At 40.2% G+C, this 14,595-nt stretch overlaps 2 protein-coding genes across 3 annotated transcripts; one reads left to right on the top strand and one right to left on the bottom strand.

The window, feature by feature from the left end:
• Positions 1–38: 38 nt before the first annotated feature.
• Positions 39–12,422, bottom strand: tchp (trichoplein, keratin filament binding). 2 transcript variants are annotated; one of them, XM_071204406.1, is made up of 13 exons: positions 12,347–12,422; positions 7,713–7,874; positions 4,172–4,382; positions 4,015–4,071; positions 3,653–3,721; positions 3,073–3,246; positions 2,883–2,995; positions 2,722–2,788; positions 2,452–2,624; positions 2,286–2,367; positions 2,011–2,196; positions 1,702–1,845; positions 39–1,333 (listed from the first exon to the last, which is right to left on the bottom strand). In XM_071204406.1, exons 1-13 carry the CDS (start codon positions 12,385–12,387, stop codon positions 1,301–1,303), a joined length of 1,512 nt encoding a protein of 503 aa, XP_071060507.1. In that variant the 5' UTR covers positions 12,388–12,422; the 3' UTR covers positions 39–1,300. The 2 variants fall into 2 exon arrangements, with proteins under 2 accessions (XP_071060507.1, XP_033947804.1); XM_034091913.1 differs by lacking the exon at positions 12,347–12,422 and adding an exon at positions 8,066–8,190.
• gltpa (glycolipid transfer protein a) lies at positions 9,214–14,317 on the top strand. The gene is made up of 5 exons (XM_034090258.1): positions 9,214–9,316; positions 13,191–13,249; positions 13,349–13,482; positions 13,856–14,006; positions 14,135–14,317. The coding sequence occupies exons 1-5, from the start codon at positions 9,214–9,216 to the stop codon at positions 14,315–14,317; spliced, it is 630 nt and encodes a 209-aa protein (XP_033946149.1).
• The last annotated feature ends 278 nt before the right edge of the window (positions 14,318–14,595 follow it).

Genomic DNA, 14,595 nt, shown 5'->3' with positions numbered 1-14,595 from the left:
ATGGACCATTACACGTTGGAAACTTCATTAAAGCACACGTTGGGGCTCTGCAATGCTCTTGTGTGTTGCAATGAAAAAGCTTTTTATGTTGTTTGTGCCCTTTCCAAGAAAAATCCAGTCTGCAGTGCACTTACATTTATCCGTGCCCATTTGTCTAATCAGTAAATGCAGAAAAAGCGCTTGTTCAGGGGCTAAGCTGTATGCTTCACCAGCACGCTGATGTTGATGTATTTTGTTCAAACTATCCGGTGTCTTCACGCTGCACTGTATTGTGCGATCTTGTGTGCCATTGCAGTGTTGGTGATGTGACAATATATTTAGAGCTAATACTGTATGTATGTCCATGTGTTTGGTGCTCTGTTACCATGCTGCTTGTTTTGTATTTAATGTGCGTCATATGGGATAGAAGTCTAGACGTCTCCTGTATAATTGTGCAACCTCACATTCATCCTCAAAGTGTTTCAGAGTTCATCGTGGTTTGGAAATCTGACCAAGTAATGTCTCTCTCTGTACCTCACCAGAGTGCAGGGATGATGTGATGCAGCTGTTAAGTTGCACTTGGGAAAAATAATTATTTTCTAAATAAACTTAATTTATAAATATATCAAATGTGTGTTTCATGTATGCATCGCCTTCATTCAGAGTGCTTACATTATTTGGTGGCAAAATGTTTATTATAAAAAATCTACAAGTTCAGGATAGAAAAAATACAGCTCTAAAAGTGCAAAAACTCAATAATGTTCTACATATACAAACAACACGAATTAAATAATTAACATCAAGATGGCACAATATTTGACCTCATAACTTACACAAATGCTTCATTCTATAAATAGGCATTAAAGGATCACATTTTCACAATGTCTCAAAACAAGAGCTATTGATTTGCTTAACAGTTCATCCTCCTTAGATTTCAATGTACAGGGTGGGATGACAACATTCACAGTCCTTGATCTGAAGAAAAAAGGCATGTTAAAGTAAACCAAAGATCATTTTAAGCTTCAGGGTTAGTGACACAAGGAATAAATCACCACCACTGAATGGAGCGAAAAGATAATAAGCACAAAAAGAAACAATCCTTACTGATTGGATAAAGTTTGAAATGCTTAAATTGAATAAGGACTGGATTGTGTCCCCCATCACATCTCCTCATGGCCATTAGGAACAGAAGGAACCATTACAGTGCCCGCTAACTATTTAGATTCACATATAGTCACGGGAGCATTGTTTCAAGACACACTTGAAGAAAGAAAAATATACATCATCACAATATTTGTTTGACTTCAGTCTTGTCGGTGGCTCATGTCCACGCTGATCGAGGTCTGCTTCGAGTCTGAAAGGCACAAGCATATTTGAATATTAACAGCATTTTGAAACTTGAAATAGGAACATTCAGCAGGACTTTCATCTTTTCTCCTGCCTTCTGGGAGGAGATACAGCAGTCACGGACAAACAGACGAGAAAACAGTTTCTACCCCTGGGCCGTCAAATACAAAAATTATACAAATTATAAACTATTTTTATATCAACATTTGTAACTATTTATCCCCCCGTATGATTGCTTATTTTGTCTGTCCTACTGCCGTGTTTTTAATGTTATGTATGTCTAGTTGTTGCACACTGGGACAGGGTTGCACTCTGAATCTCATTGTACTTTTTGTATGATGACAATACAAAAATAAAAAAGGCTTTATCTTTTACCTTTTCCTGGTACCCTTTATCGGCCATCCTCTGTATCTCTAGCCTCAGCTCCTCCTCCTGGATTTGAAGAGCCTCCTTGTCCTCCTCCTCTTCCTCCTCCAATCTGCACCGCTCCTCCCACTGCTGTTGGTGCCGCTGCTCCACCTAGAGTATAAACACAGAAACAACTTCATATCTGTTTTTATGATAAAAAAAAACCCACATCCAATCCTGTGTTGTTGGCTGGTTGAATGGTAATATATATTTATTTTTGATTTTTTCTTCATGTTGAAAAACCAGTGCTATGAAATCCCAAACCACTGTGCCCACCTGAGCATTTATCTCTTCCATCCGTGCCGTCTTATGCCCCTCCTCCTGCTCCTTCTCCTGCTGCCTGGTCTCCTTCTCCAGCTCCAGATCCTGGATCAGCTGTTCTCGTCTCTTTAGGGACTCCTCCTGGGCTTCTCTGTTCTTCTGCAACTTAAGCTCAAGCTGCTGCTGTCTCCCAGCAAGTACCTTTACAAGAAAAAGAACAGGAAGGAAAGTTTAGCAGTCATACCATTTGAAAAGCATTAAAATAAGGATTCATTTAAAAAACAATTCACCTCTAGCATGAGTCGTTCTCTGGCTTTCCTCTCCTTCTCCCACTGTGCTTCTCGCTTCTCCCACATACGCTGAGCCTCTTCTCTAAAATGGACGAGATACATAGGTTGGTGTTGGAGGAGAAGTCCTTTCCTGCAGAGTCAGAGCTTATTGAATCCTGGTGCTCACCTGCGTAGGATGTCAAACTCAGCCTCCCTCTCCCGCTCCAACTCAAGCTGCTCTTCAATCACGTGTTTCATCCAGGCAGCATCAGCGATGGCCCTTTCCCTCCGCGTGGTCTCTGTCCTCGTGTCCTCCTGCTGTCCTTCCAGCAAGGCTGCCAGGATCTTACGGTCGGCCTCCTGGTGGGCACAGGGGGATTTGAAGAAGGTGTGAACACCAGGGCAAGTTGGATTATGGAGAACTATATTGTATCAAAAGAGGGTGGAGTTGACCAACCAGTTCCTCCTGCACTTGCTGGGCTCTCCTCTTGAGCTGAGCACGATACTGACGGATCAAGAATTGCCTGGCGGAACACACATCCAATGAACCCCATGCCTCACCAGAATAAGGCATCATATAACGTGTGACTCGTTAGCAGCAGGAAGAGATCCCCTTACCCCATCTCACACTTCTTTCTCTTTTGCTCAACCGTCTTCCTTTCCCCCTCGGCCTTCTCCAGCTCCCATTGTTTGACCAGCAGAGCCGCTTGCTCCTTCTTCAGGCGAGTTGCCTTACAGAAAAAACAAGTTTAGCTTTCACATCTGCAATGTTTACCCGGCAGAAACACGTTGCCCAAGTTCTGATTACCTCCTCTTCCCTCAGCTTCAGTTCTTCCATTTGTTTGCGAAGTTCCTCTGCCCTCTTCCGCTCCTCCGCGTTCCTTTTCTCCTCGGCTTGCTTCATCCTCTCCAGAGCCTCTTTTCTGGTCCTCTCGTACTCATTTTCAAAGCGTTTTTTCTCCTTCTTCTCGGCCACTTCTTCCTACGTGTTTGAAGAGATGGGTCACTTACAGTAGGTGTTTACACTTTCTTAAGTATCTACCATTCTCAGGGGATCAATATAAGTAGATTTCAGACGTGATACTGTGTTCACAGATGAGCCCAGTTTAATTAAATATTGATTTGTAACATAAATAATTAGTCACGTAAAAGGATAACGGCAGCGTTTAACGCCTTGTGGGTCCGATGTGTCATCACTGACTTAAGGGAGGGGATGCTTAGAAGTGGTAAACAGCCATTTTTACACAATTTGGTCTAGGTAAAATTCAGTTATCACGAATAAGTGTTTTTGACCTGTAGGTGATTTGGAGATTACTGTATGTCCAACAAGGACTTACAGTTATTTTACAGAGACAGTTATAAAAACATTATTGTGATAAATGTCTCACCTGTTTCCTCTCAGTTATCTGCTCCTGCCATTGGCCGACAACATGATCTTTATGTAATGCTGACTCGACCTGTGGACAGATTAAAGGTAAGGACATACACGAGACAGGGATACTGATTAACTTGACACTTAGCGGAAGGGATACCAGAACATTTTATTCCCTGGAGTCTTCACTGGACTCGGGTTAACAGAAAGTCATGGAATATCTGCATCACAAGGCCTATTCGTTTCCAGATCAAGTGAACATCCAGACAAAAAGTGTCTGTTTTCTCCTCTCGCAGAGCTCTTCCGACGCACAGAACGGTTACTAGAGTCCTGAGGCCATTTATCACTTCATCCACAGTGAGACTTAAACTTAGCTACCTCTCGCAACTCTGTGTTGTTTGTCTTCCAGTGCTCCCTTAGCAGCTCTTGTGCAAGCTAGGGATACAACAGAAAGGAAAGAACAGGATTTATACACGTATGGCAGAGTACTACCATGATCAGCACTGACAAATAAGTTTTGTTTAAATGCAACTACCTTTTTTCTCCTTTCCTCTCTTGCTGTACGGAGTTCCTCAGTCTTTTGCACCAGCTGACCTGCCGCTGAGCTCCTGTCAGGAACGACACCTCGGAGCTCCGCCTCCAGACGCTCTCGCTCCTCTTGAAGCATGGTCCTCAGTCGGTTCCTGCGCTGCTCCAGGCAGGCCATCTTTTCCTCTTTTAACCTTTGTCTATGGTATGCTGACATACTGACAAAACAGAGGAAGAAAGAAATAAGTTGTTTTTCACTGGCTTCTCTTTCTGTCATTTTCCTGTGGAAAACACAAGGGTTTCTGGGTCGTACTCGAAGAGATAATACCACATTTATTTACGCCCTTTATGTTCACACATGTTGTACACACATTATATATCACAGCACAGGGTACATAGATGTAAGGGTAAACACATTGATATTTAGTTGTTGAGACGAAAACATGGACTGCAGGTCAAAAAAAGGTTAAAAAACAAAACACTGAAAAAGAAGTATTGACTTCCATACTATTGCTCTCAAATATTGTTAAATGTATTTAGACATTTGTAGATGAAACACATTAGGTATCTCTCATAGAAAAATATAGACAAACTGATTTGTGTTGTGCCAAACTAACAGCTAATGTGTTTCCCAAATAAGTAAAAGTTCACTGGGAGCAATAGTTTGTAGAATACTGTCTCTTTTGATATATTGGTATCATAAAAACACCTATATTTTACAAAGGTTATTTACTTACAGAGCCATCTAAGTGAGGACAGGGAAAGAGAAATGGTGTAAAACAGGTCAAATAGCTTGCAATCCTTTTAATAATGAACATTAACATGGAATCACAGGTGAAGTTCGTACTTGGCTAAATCTACTTAAGGAAAATTAGAATGAAATAACAGTATTTTATTGTTACAAGGAAGAGACCTGAAATCAAGTGGACCTATCATGCTATATTTGAAACATATATTGTAGGGTCATACCTATATAAAACATGTCTGTGAAGTTTTTTCTTCAAGATACCAAACAGATCATGCATTTTAGCCATGCCTCATTTCGCTCTATAGAGAGGCGAAGTCCCGCCCTTCTACTTCCGACCCATGGGACCTTATTTCGGAAACATTATGTATTGAAGTCAATGAGGAAAGAAAGATTATCTTTCGATCCCGTTTGAATTGTGCCATGAATTACACATATGATGTTTGTCAATTTAAAAATTAATTTCCACGTCAAAAAAGTCAGTTTGTCGTAAAACTGTTGAAATATAAGACTATGAAAAATACGCAACTAGAAAGACTACACATCCCAGAATCCCGGTCCCGCATGCTGGCTCTTGCGGAACCGACTAACTCCCCTTGTATGTATATTGTGGAAATTGATGTGAGATATTGTACCGAAGAAGGGTGTTACATTTAAAATGGCAGAAAGTCTTGTTGCAATTTCCAGATATTAAAAGAGGTCCCTTTGAGTTTCTCTGGTAATTATCAATAGTAGCAGTTAAGTGAATACTGTTCAAACAATACCTGTGTTTGTGTTTTATAGTGATTTCTCTGTTTTATCCTTTCATAAATGTGAGGACTAAAATGGCGATAGACAAAGGGCTGTTAAGAGTAAACTGGGTTTTATTGCTATGTGGGGGAGGTGAAGGTATGCAGGACAGGGTGCTTGGTGGGGGAAGAGTATATTCTGTTTAAGATCTCAAGCATTTTCATGTTTCAGGGAAGTCTACATATCTTGAATAGTATATGTGTGGGTTTATACATTCCTGTGTGTTAATAGTTGAAGGAACAAAAAGTACATTTTTCCTCTACCATATAGAGAGGTTTTTTATAGATTCCTGAAACAATGTTCCCTTTTTCTTAAAAGTAGATTAGCGCAATAGTCTTTTTGTTTGACTTTTTACCTGTTTATCAAAAGAGTGTTTTAAGCTATTTGTGAAGAAGGAAGATGCAGAATTAATGGTGATTTCTGTTTTGAGTGTAAAGATTATCCCTGAGAATGTTTTTCTGGGTTAAACCATCGATAGGCTTTGCAAATTGGGAGGGACATTTCCCCTGATTTTAATGATGTGCATCCTGCAGGCCTTCCCAACACCTGTGGCTTTCATAGCTGCCCGCGCTAATTCCCTGTGAGATAGCGTTTTGGTATCTCCCAAATGAAACTCCACCCCTTTCTGTTGGTTTTGGGACGTGCAACTTGTTGCTTCGTCCTCTCTTCACGCGCGGCTCGGACCGGGAGGTCAGGGCAGCCCGTGAACAAGGCCAGGAGTAGGCATACTCCTGACATTACGCATATTATATGGATTTGTATGGTAATGTATTATATGGTATTGCATTATTACCGTTTATGATTAAAACAGATTTTTGTTTAACCCTCGTCCTGGTTGTTTTGAGTGTTCCTTCTTTTAAAGCAAGCTCATTAAGAACGGCGCGGAGAAAAGTAGTCCCAACTCCTTCAATGTACAGCTCTCAACGTGCCCAGACTTGTAGTGATTTTCACCTCTTTTAATACTTTCCGCCTCATACTGAAAGAAAGAGGTGAAATGTGCCAACGTGACGGCCGTCTTGGCGTGTGGTGCGAGATGGGAGATGCAGTTCATTGAGCGGTTACACAAAAAAAGTGTTACTTCACAGTTTTACGACACATTTTGATTTTTTTGACTGGCAAAATCATCTTTTAAATTGACAAACATCATATGTGTAATTCGTGGCACAATTCAAACGGGATCGAAAGATAATCTTTCTCTCTCCATTGACTTCAATACATACTTTTTCCGAAATAAGGTCCCATGAAGCTCCCCCGGAAAGGGAGGGACTTCGCCTCTCTATTTGCTCTTTTCCAGCCCTGTTTTTGCAAGGGCTGATTCTGCTTTTGTGGCAGACTACAGCGCCACCTACACGCCTGGCATATGTACTACAGGGTCTCCAGCGCTTTCGAGCGGTCTCCCATTCCCCTGATAGGTGGAGAGTTGCCCACATAGGCGGAGCACCCCTTTTCTGACATCAGACACATTCAAATAATAATCAGCTCCGTTGCAGCCCCGTTTTTAGAGATTTGGGTATGGAGGAAAAGAGAGGGTTGTGTTTTCTGACACTTGGTGAGTTCCCTGACACACCGGGGACACATATTCATGTATAAAAGACGTACAAAAGTGCATTTTGCATGATAGGTCCCCTTTAAAATTACAAGCGATGTCTTTAATTAAATGATGAGAGTGAGCATTACTTGTTAACTGATGTGGATCCAAGAGTGATGTGAAGTAACTATGTACATTTACTGTACGATAGTAAAACAAGTATTGTACTTGAGTAAATGTACTTAGTACTACACTTTTGGGTTACTTGTACTTTTTAAAAGTTGTGCTACTTTGTACTTCTACCCCCCTACAAATCAGAGGTCAATTTAATATCTATACTTACTTTGCAGATTTGGATTATTGACACAAATAATAATCAACACTTAAATAAGACTTAAGAGAGTAATCCTACACTCTAGTACTTCTACTTTTACTCAAGTAGAAGATTTGTTTATAGATCCAGCTGTGGTGCAGGAAGTGACCCACCTCTGCTGGTAGGAGTTTCTGGAGCTCCAGGCCTCCTGCTTCTGGCTGCGGACCCCCTGCTCTCTGTAGTACCGGGCGTGCAGCTCCCACTGCTGCCGCTGCCGGGCCTCCTGCTCCCGCTGCCGGGCCATCTGACCGGCCAGCCTCGGCAACGCCATAGACCTGAATCATAATGAACACACAACATAAGAAGAAATCACTTTAAAGGTATCCTCGCTTACATTAACTTTGGGTGATGTATTGTTTACTAGTGAGCTAACGTCAGTTTGTCCTGGCCAATCTAAAAGCTCTCACTACCAAGCAACAAATGCGCACTTATGACCATTTCAGCTCGATAACTAATACCTACTCACCCTTCCGGTAGCACACTGAATTGCTTTCTATTGATGTTTGTTAAAACCAGTCCAGGCTTTGTATTTTGTAGACAAATCCTTATTCAAACCATGGATCCGCCAGTTTTCCTTAGTTACCGCGTCACACTTTCTGGTTACTCACGCTACGGGGTGTAGTAAAGTTCAAAATTGTCTACTGGAGCAAATTGCGAAACGCACATTCGTAAAAAATATATGTGGCAATATTGTTTATTAAATATAATAATTCATACAAAGTGTATAGTTCTGTTTATTTATGTATTTCTACTATGATCTAGAACAATCACGAATATTGCATTAAACCGCTGTTTTGGTATTGTTATTATTATTGTTATTATAAAATACAATATTTTGTGTCTTATTATTTAAAAATAAAACGTTATAATTTTGTAATTGTCTGAATTGTGTGAAAGCAACTGTTTTTATAGTCAAATTGCATATGATACAAATAAAACAAGAAAAGGCCATGCACTGACTTGCACTACAGTTTCTACTGTTACCTTTTAAGCTTCTGTGTTGTTCAATAATTATTGTTCCGTAGATATACTGAATTAATGTAACGAGTGTAACGAAATGGCAAATGCAGATACTTTAAGATATTCCACAAAGCCCCATTCGTTGGCAGTAAAGCACCACATGCGATTAAAAGCAGAGGAAGAATAGTGTTGGGTCAGCTGATCAAACACATCATTTGACTTTATTGTGCACTAAACGCTAGACACGGAGCGATGACCCAGTTAGCAAGTTGACCACTGGAGGAGCCTGTATAAGACACAACCTGGGTTCAGTGTGTGTGTGTGTGTGTGTGTGTGTGTGTGTGTGTGTGTGTGTGTGTGTGTGTGTGTGTGTGTGTGTGTGTGTGTGTGTGTGTGTGTGTGTGTGTGTGTGTGTGTGTGTGTGTGTGTGTGTGTGTGTGTGTGTGTGTGTGTGTGTGTGTGTGTGTGTGTGTGTGTGTGTGTGTGTGTGTGTGTGTGTGTGTGTGTGTGTGTGTGTGTGTGTGTGTGTCAGGCTGGGGGTATGGCACACAGCTTCTTCTGGTGTCACTGTTTTGCTCCGCAGGGGAGGGAGGGTTGACAGCCTGTTGCTATATATCATCATTTCAGAGGTTAGATTGTGTCCAGACTGAAGAGATGGCTCTGCTAATGGAGCACCAGTTCAGACAGATGCCTGTTGACAGACAGGTGGAAACAAGACCGTTTCTGGAGGCTGTGTCATACCTTCCACCATTCTTCGGTAAGTGAAATTTGTGACACAGTTAGAGGCCATATACGCACAACTGTACAGGATATACTGTTGGGTGCAGCGAGTAGAGGCATTTAATACACTAATGATTGAGTTGTTAGAGTTATTTAGTGATTGTACAGTTTAGGAAAGATTGATGTAGGGTTGCAACGAATGCTTATTTTCATTATGGTAATCTGCAAATCAATTTCTAGGTTTTTTTCATTGAATCATTTGGTCTATAAGAGGTCAGGAAATAGAGAAATGTCCAAGGCAATGTCTTTAATTATCTTTTTTTGACAATCCAAAACCCACATTTATTAAGTTAAATATGATTTTAAAAAAGAAAGCAGTAAATCTCCACATTTTGGCCTTTTTTGGTTGGAAGAAATCCATAAATGATTGATCTATTTTGAAAATAATAAACTATTAATTGATTATTGTTCCATCTACCGACTTAGCATTGCAGTTGTAGATTGGTGACACAGTCTAAGTGTTCTAAGCATATTTCAATCATGTAGATTCATAGTGCTGTATGATTTGAGCTGAATGTTGTTAACTTGTCTAAACATGCACACAAATGCAGGATTTTATCCGACAGAAGTCCCTACAATGAACTTGTTATCAGACGTCATGCATCATTCATGTGGGATTTGTTCAACATTGATTAATAAACCCATCAATTGTTGTGAGGGCAATCTGTCACAACACTTCCATCAAACCCAATAAAACGATCTTGCTGTTTCCAAATGATAATCTTTTTTTAGTATCGTATTTCTCACCATCAAGCTGTCCACAATCCTTTATCATGCATAATTTAACCCACTGGCCTGGATTTTGAGTTGTGAAAATGGATTAGTACGGTGTTGAGTTCCCCTCGCCCATTCACCGGCGGCATGGTGCACCGGAGCATCTTTGTGCTGCTTCATTCTGTATTAATATGCCAACGGTATTCTATTGAATTTGCCATGTGAAACCCTAGAGAGGAACCAAGTCTGATGTCCATATTAAACTCTTTCCTCCTTGTCGCCATTGTTTTTTCCTGACCTATAAATTGCTCAGCCAACTTTCCGACAAGCCATTAAAGTCCTGCACACTGGCATAGTTCATTCACACAGGTGTTTTAAATTAGTCTGCCTAATTAGACCTCTTATTTGAGGCTGCATGGACAGTGGATCCCCTGTTAGTTTTGCACCTGTTTTAAATGCTGGACAATTCATGTTTTTATGATTCTTATTGACCTTAGTAAACTACTTGCATGGGTCTGTCAAGCTACCTGTGTTGCAATGCAGGATCTATAACAAGTGGAGAACTGAATGGTGTTTGTTAACAGAAACATATTTATTTAAATTCTATTTTTTCTAATTACATTTTACTGATGTTTAATTGTACGTTTTTTTAAGATGCACTGTGTCTATGTAACAAAAAGAGAGTGGAACATATTGAGAGAGCCTTACAAGTTAAGGACATCCAAGAAACAAGATATGTTCAGTGTTGTGGATAGCATCGGCACAAAAGAGCAGACTTTTTCACGAGTAGTTTCGACTAACTAGCTCAGGAGATAAAAGCTGTCTGTTGTGTCAGCGGGTTGTCCAGGAGCCGCGTGGGGTCGGGACTCTATGTCATTGTTCACCATCCTGTCACCAAATACTCCTGTAGCCTAATTAAAGGACATCTAATGATAACACTGTAATGATGTGTCTGTTGAAACGGCAGACTATGAAAGCCTAATCCAGTACTGTGGAGCTATTGTAGGCCACATGAGTGCTTTAAAAATTTGAATATTTCCCCAGTATTTCACTTAAAGGTCACCTATTATGCAAAATCCTCTTCTTCATGTCTCTTCTACATCAACATGTGTCCTCTCTTCTTCATGTATGTTATACATCAACATGTGTCCCCTCTGTGTAAAGAGATTCTGAAAGTTTCTCTTTTTGTCCTGATCCATTTATATAAAAACCTGTCTGAAAATGAGCTGATCAGATTTTGGCCACTTTATGATGTCATAACGATGTGTTGGCTTGTGTAACCATTAGCCAATCACCAACCAGGTAACCCCCCCCCCCCCACCTTATCACCTGAATCTCCTCCTAGAGCACCATTGTGTTCTTTTTAACCAAATATCTCTCAGAGGGGCGTGGGGAGGGGCTCCTTGTTTTCATCCAAAGTAACAGACAGAGAATCAGCACTTTTGAAGCAGGGCTGAAACAGAGGGGATTATGGGTAATGCTGCAATGATCTGTTTGGTGTTTCAGACACACACTTCAGAGAGATGTCTTGCATATATCTGAGACCTATAATATATTGATGAAAAACAGTATAATAGGGGACCTTTAAAGAGTAACTCCTCCTGATCATGTTTCCACCCAGATTCAGTAGTTTAGTTTCTCACCTCACTGCCATGACGTACAGGTGTACTCCAGCATCCTGTCACATTACTGCTGGGTGTTACAGGTGCAACAGAGCACACTTCCCATTACAGGCAGCAAAACACAATTGTAAGCCTGGTGTTAAGTGTTTTACTTTAGGTCTGCTTGATTTACAACTTAACAAAAGCTACACGGGTACACCATGGAAATCAGTTAAAATAACCACATCTGGTGTTGAAATTGAATATCTGTACAGGTTTCACAATTTGAATAATTCCAAATGTCTTGTGCGTATTTTTTATACATAGTATTCCTTTAAAGGGGACCTATCATGCAAAATGCACTTTGTGATGTCTTTTATACATAAATATGTGTCCCCGGTGCGTCGGGGAACTCACGCAGCGTCAGAAAATAAAACCCTCTCTATTTTCCTCCGTACCCAAATCTTTTAAAAACGGGTGTACAACAAGCAGATACAGATTCCATCCGAACTGACGTCAACCCGGAATAATTGGTGGCGGACCCACAGAAAGTTGCTATCAGAAACAATGCCTGACGTGTTTTGGACGTAATCTCATTTTTGTTTACATTAGCAAGCCTCGCTAACACTCAGAGCTAACCTGTACTGTAGAGCACATGTGTTTAAAAAGCAGGAAATAAAAAAAGAACTCACCTTGTGATAAACCTGCAAGAGGAAAAGCATTTGAGCTCCATACTATTTCAGAAATAATCCTTGACGTGGTTTAAACAGGATGGCGTTTTATCACAGCAGAATGTAACTTTATCTCCGGTAGAATTCTGATCAGGCATTAGCTCCGCCTCCTCTTCTTTCTTTTTTTCAAGCTAAGGACCCAAAATCTGCCTTTTTCTAACAGGGCTTAAAAACAGGGGTTTGAGCAGTATGAGGGATCTGTTTGGTATTTTGAAAAAAAAACTTCACAGACATGTTTTGTATAGGTATGGCCCTACAATATATTTGTCAAATATAGCATGATAGGTCCACTTTAATTAAGCCTGATATGAGATTTCTTCTGGTGCAACAGGAGTTTTAAAGACAGAGCCACCAAAGAGTCTGTGTGGTTAAAAGGTCAAAGGTCAGGTTTTGTGTCACAGTTTTAATGTATAGTAGTATTTACTAACATCAATATATTATTGGAAGTGTATTTTCTTTTTAAATGATGTTGTTTCCATGTGACTTGTGTAACTATGTGAATTAGAACTATAGCCACTTAACTTGATATGCATGTCAGTGGTGCTTTAAACTATTTGCACGTGCCATTTAAAAGTTTGAATATTAAGTATTGTTCATGATTGCGAATGAAACAAAAAAGCCATGCATACAGACCTACATTACAGTTATTACAGTAACCCTTTTAGCTTCTGTAATGATAGAGGTTGGTGGTCTCCATGGGAGGGAGAATAATGCTGGTATTCTTATATAGGCTAAATACTTTTTTTTGTTTACGTTTTAACTCACAAGATTCTCAGTCACTCTCTGTGTAAACATTCCTCCACAGACTGCCTTGGTTCTGCTATCTTTGCACCATTAAAGGTGGACTTAGCTAGTAACATCACAGTAAGTATGTTTATTCTTTCATGTCACCTGAGTTTAGGCTTTATTTATCAATTTTTCAGATTTGTTATAGAATAATACATGTTCTGTTTTACCTAATAGAAAATCAAGGCAGTTTACGAAACCAACCCGGTGCGATTCAAGACACTGCAGCAGATTCTTGAGGCAGAGAAGGAAATACACGGCGCAGCATGGCCCAAAACTGGAGCTACATTGGCACTTCTGTGGCTGAAAAGGTTTGAGAAACTTTACATTTCAGGTTTTGTAGATTATTGAATTGCACGTGTTCATTTACTTTTGGGCAAAGTCAAATCAAGGCAGGTTTACTTTATTTAGTCCAATCTGACAAATCATGAATATGGACTTTTCTCTATGTGCAACATATGACAGCATACTGTATGTCCTTTCTGACCCACAGGCATATAGGAGATGTTGTGTGACAGTATAGGCCAGCAAGATACAATTACAATATATACATCCTTATGACAAAATGATATAACAAATGTGAACAGCATCTTACAGGTGACCCAAACATCCACACAACCTCCTCTCCACCATGTAACCTTTTAGTCTGCACCCAATCACTGTGCGTGTCTTTTTTATCGACAGGGGTCTACGATTTATTCAAGTCTTCCTACAGAGCCTGGTGGATGGTGAAAAGGATGATAGCAACCCAAACCTCATTCGAGTCAATGTTGCCAAGGCCTATGAAATAGCCCTGAAAAGATACCATGGCTGGTTTGTGCAGCAGCTCTTCAAGGTGAGTCTTTTATGAGGCGTTCATGCTTAAGAGAGCTGATGTTTGACCTTGCCTGTTTTAATTGTGTAACATTAGCATACAAAATGCACGGAGTTGTGTATGTGACATTTTTATATTTGCTCTTCCAGGCAGTTCTTTTTGGTTCTCCATATAAAACAGATTTTATGAAGGCCCTTTCCAAGGGTCGGGATATCAAGGAAGAGGAATGCTTGGAAAAAATCAGAAAGTTCCTCGTCAACTTCACTGCCACTGTTGATGCTATTTATGATATATACACTAAGCTGAACGCTGAACTTGACTACACAGTGTGACCGCAGGACGTCCCTCCACTGGTCTTAGTTTACAAAGCCTTTCGCAGTCTGCAGCCTGTAGTCTAAATCTTGACTTCATGTCTCCCTTCAGCTCCTCTGGAGTGTATGAATAATACTCAAACACATCAAATATCTGTGCACTTTTAAGCATCTGTGTTCCTGTTCTGATTCTCTCTTTATGAATTATTCATTGTTGTTTGGCTCTGTCTCCATAAGCAGCTGCAGATTATTATTACAACATGTCCACATTATCTTTTAATCAACAAATGTAATGTTAT

Source organism: Pseudochaenichthys georgianus, chromosome 9 (assembly GCF_902827115.2).
Source record: "Pseudochaenichthys georgianus chromosome 9, fPseGeo1.2, whole genome shotgun sequence".
In the NCBI taxonomy this organism is placed as follows: Eukaryota; Metazoa; Chordata; class Actinopteri; order Perciformes; family Channichthyidae; genus Pseudochaenichthys; species Pseudochaenichthys georgianus.
Note: the sequence above shows the minus strand (reverse complement) of the source record. Positions and strands in the feature narration are given on the sequence as shown.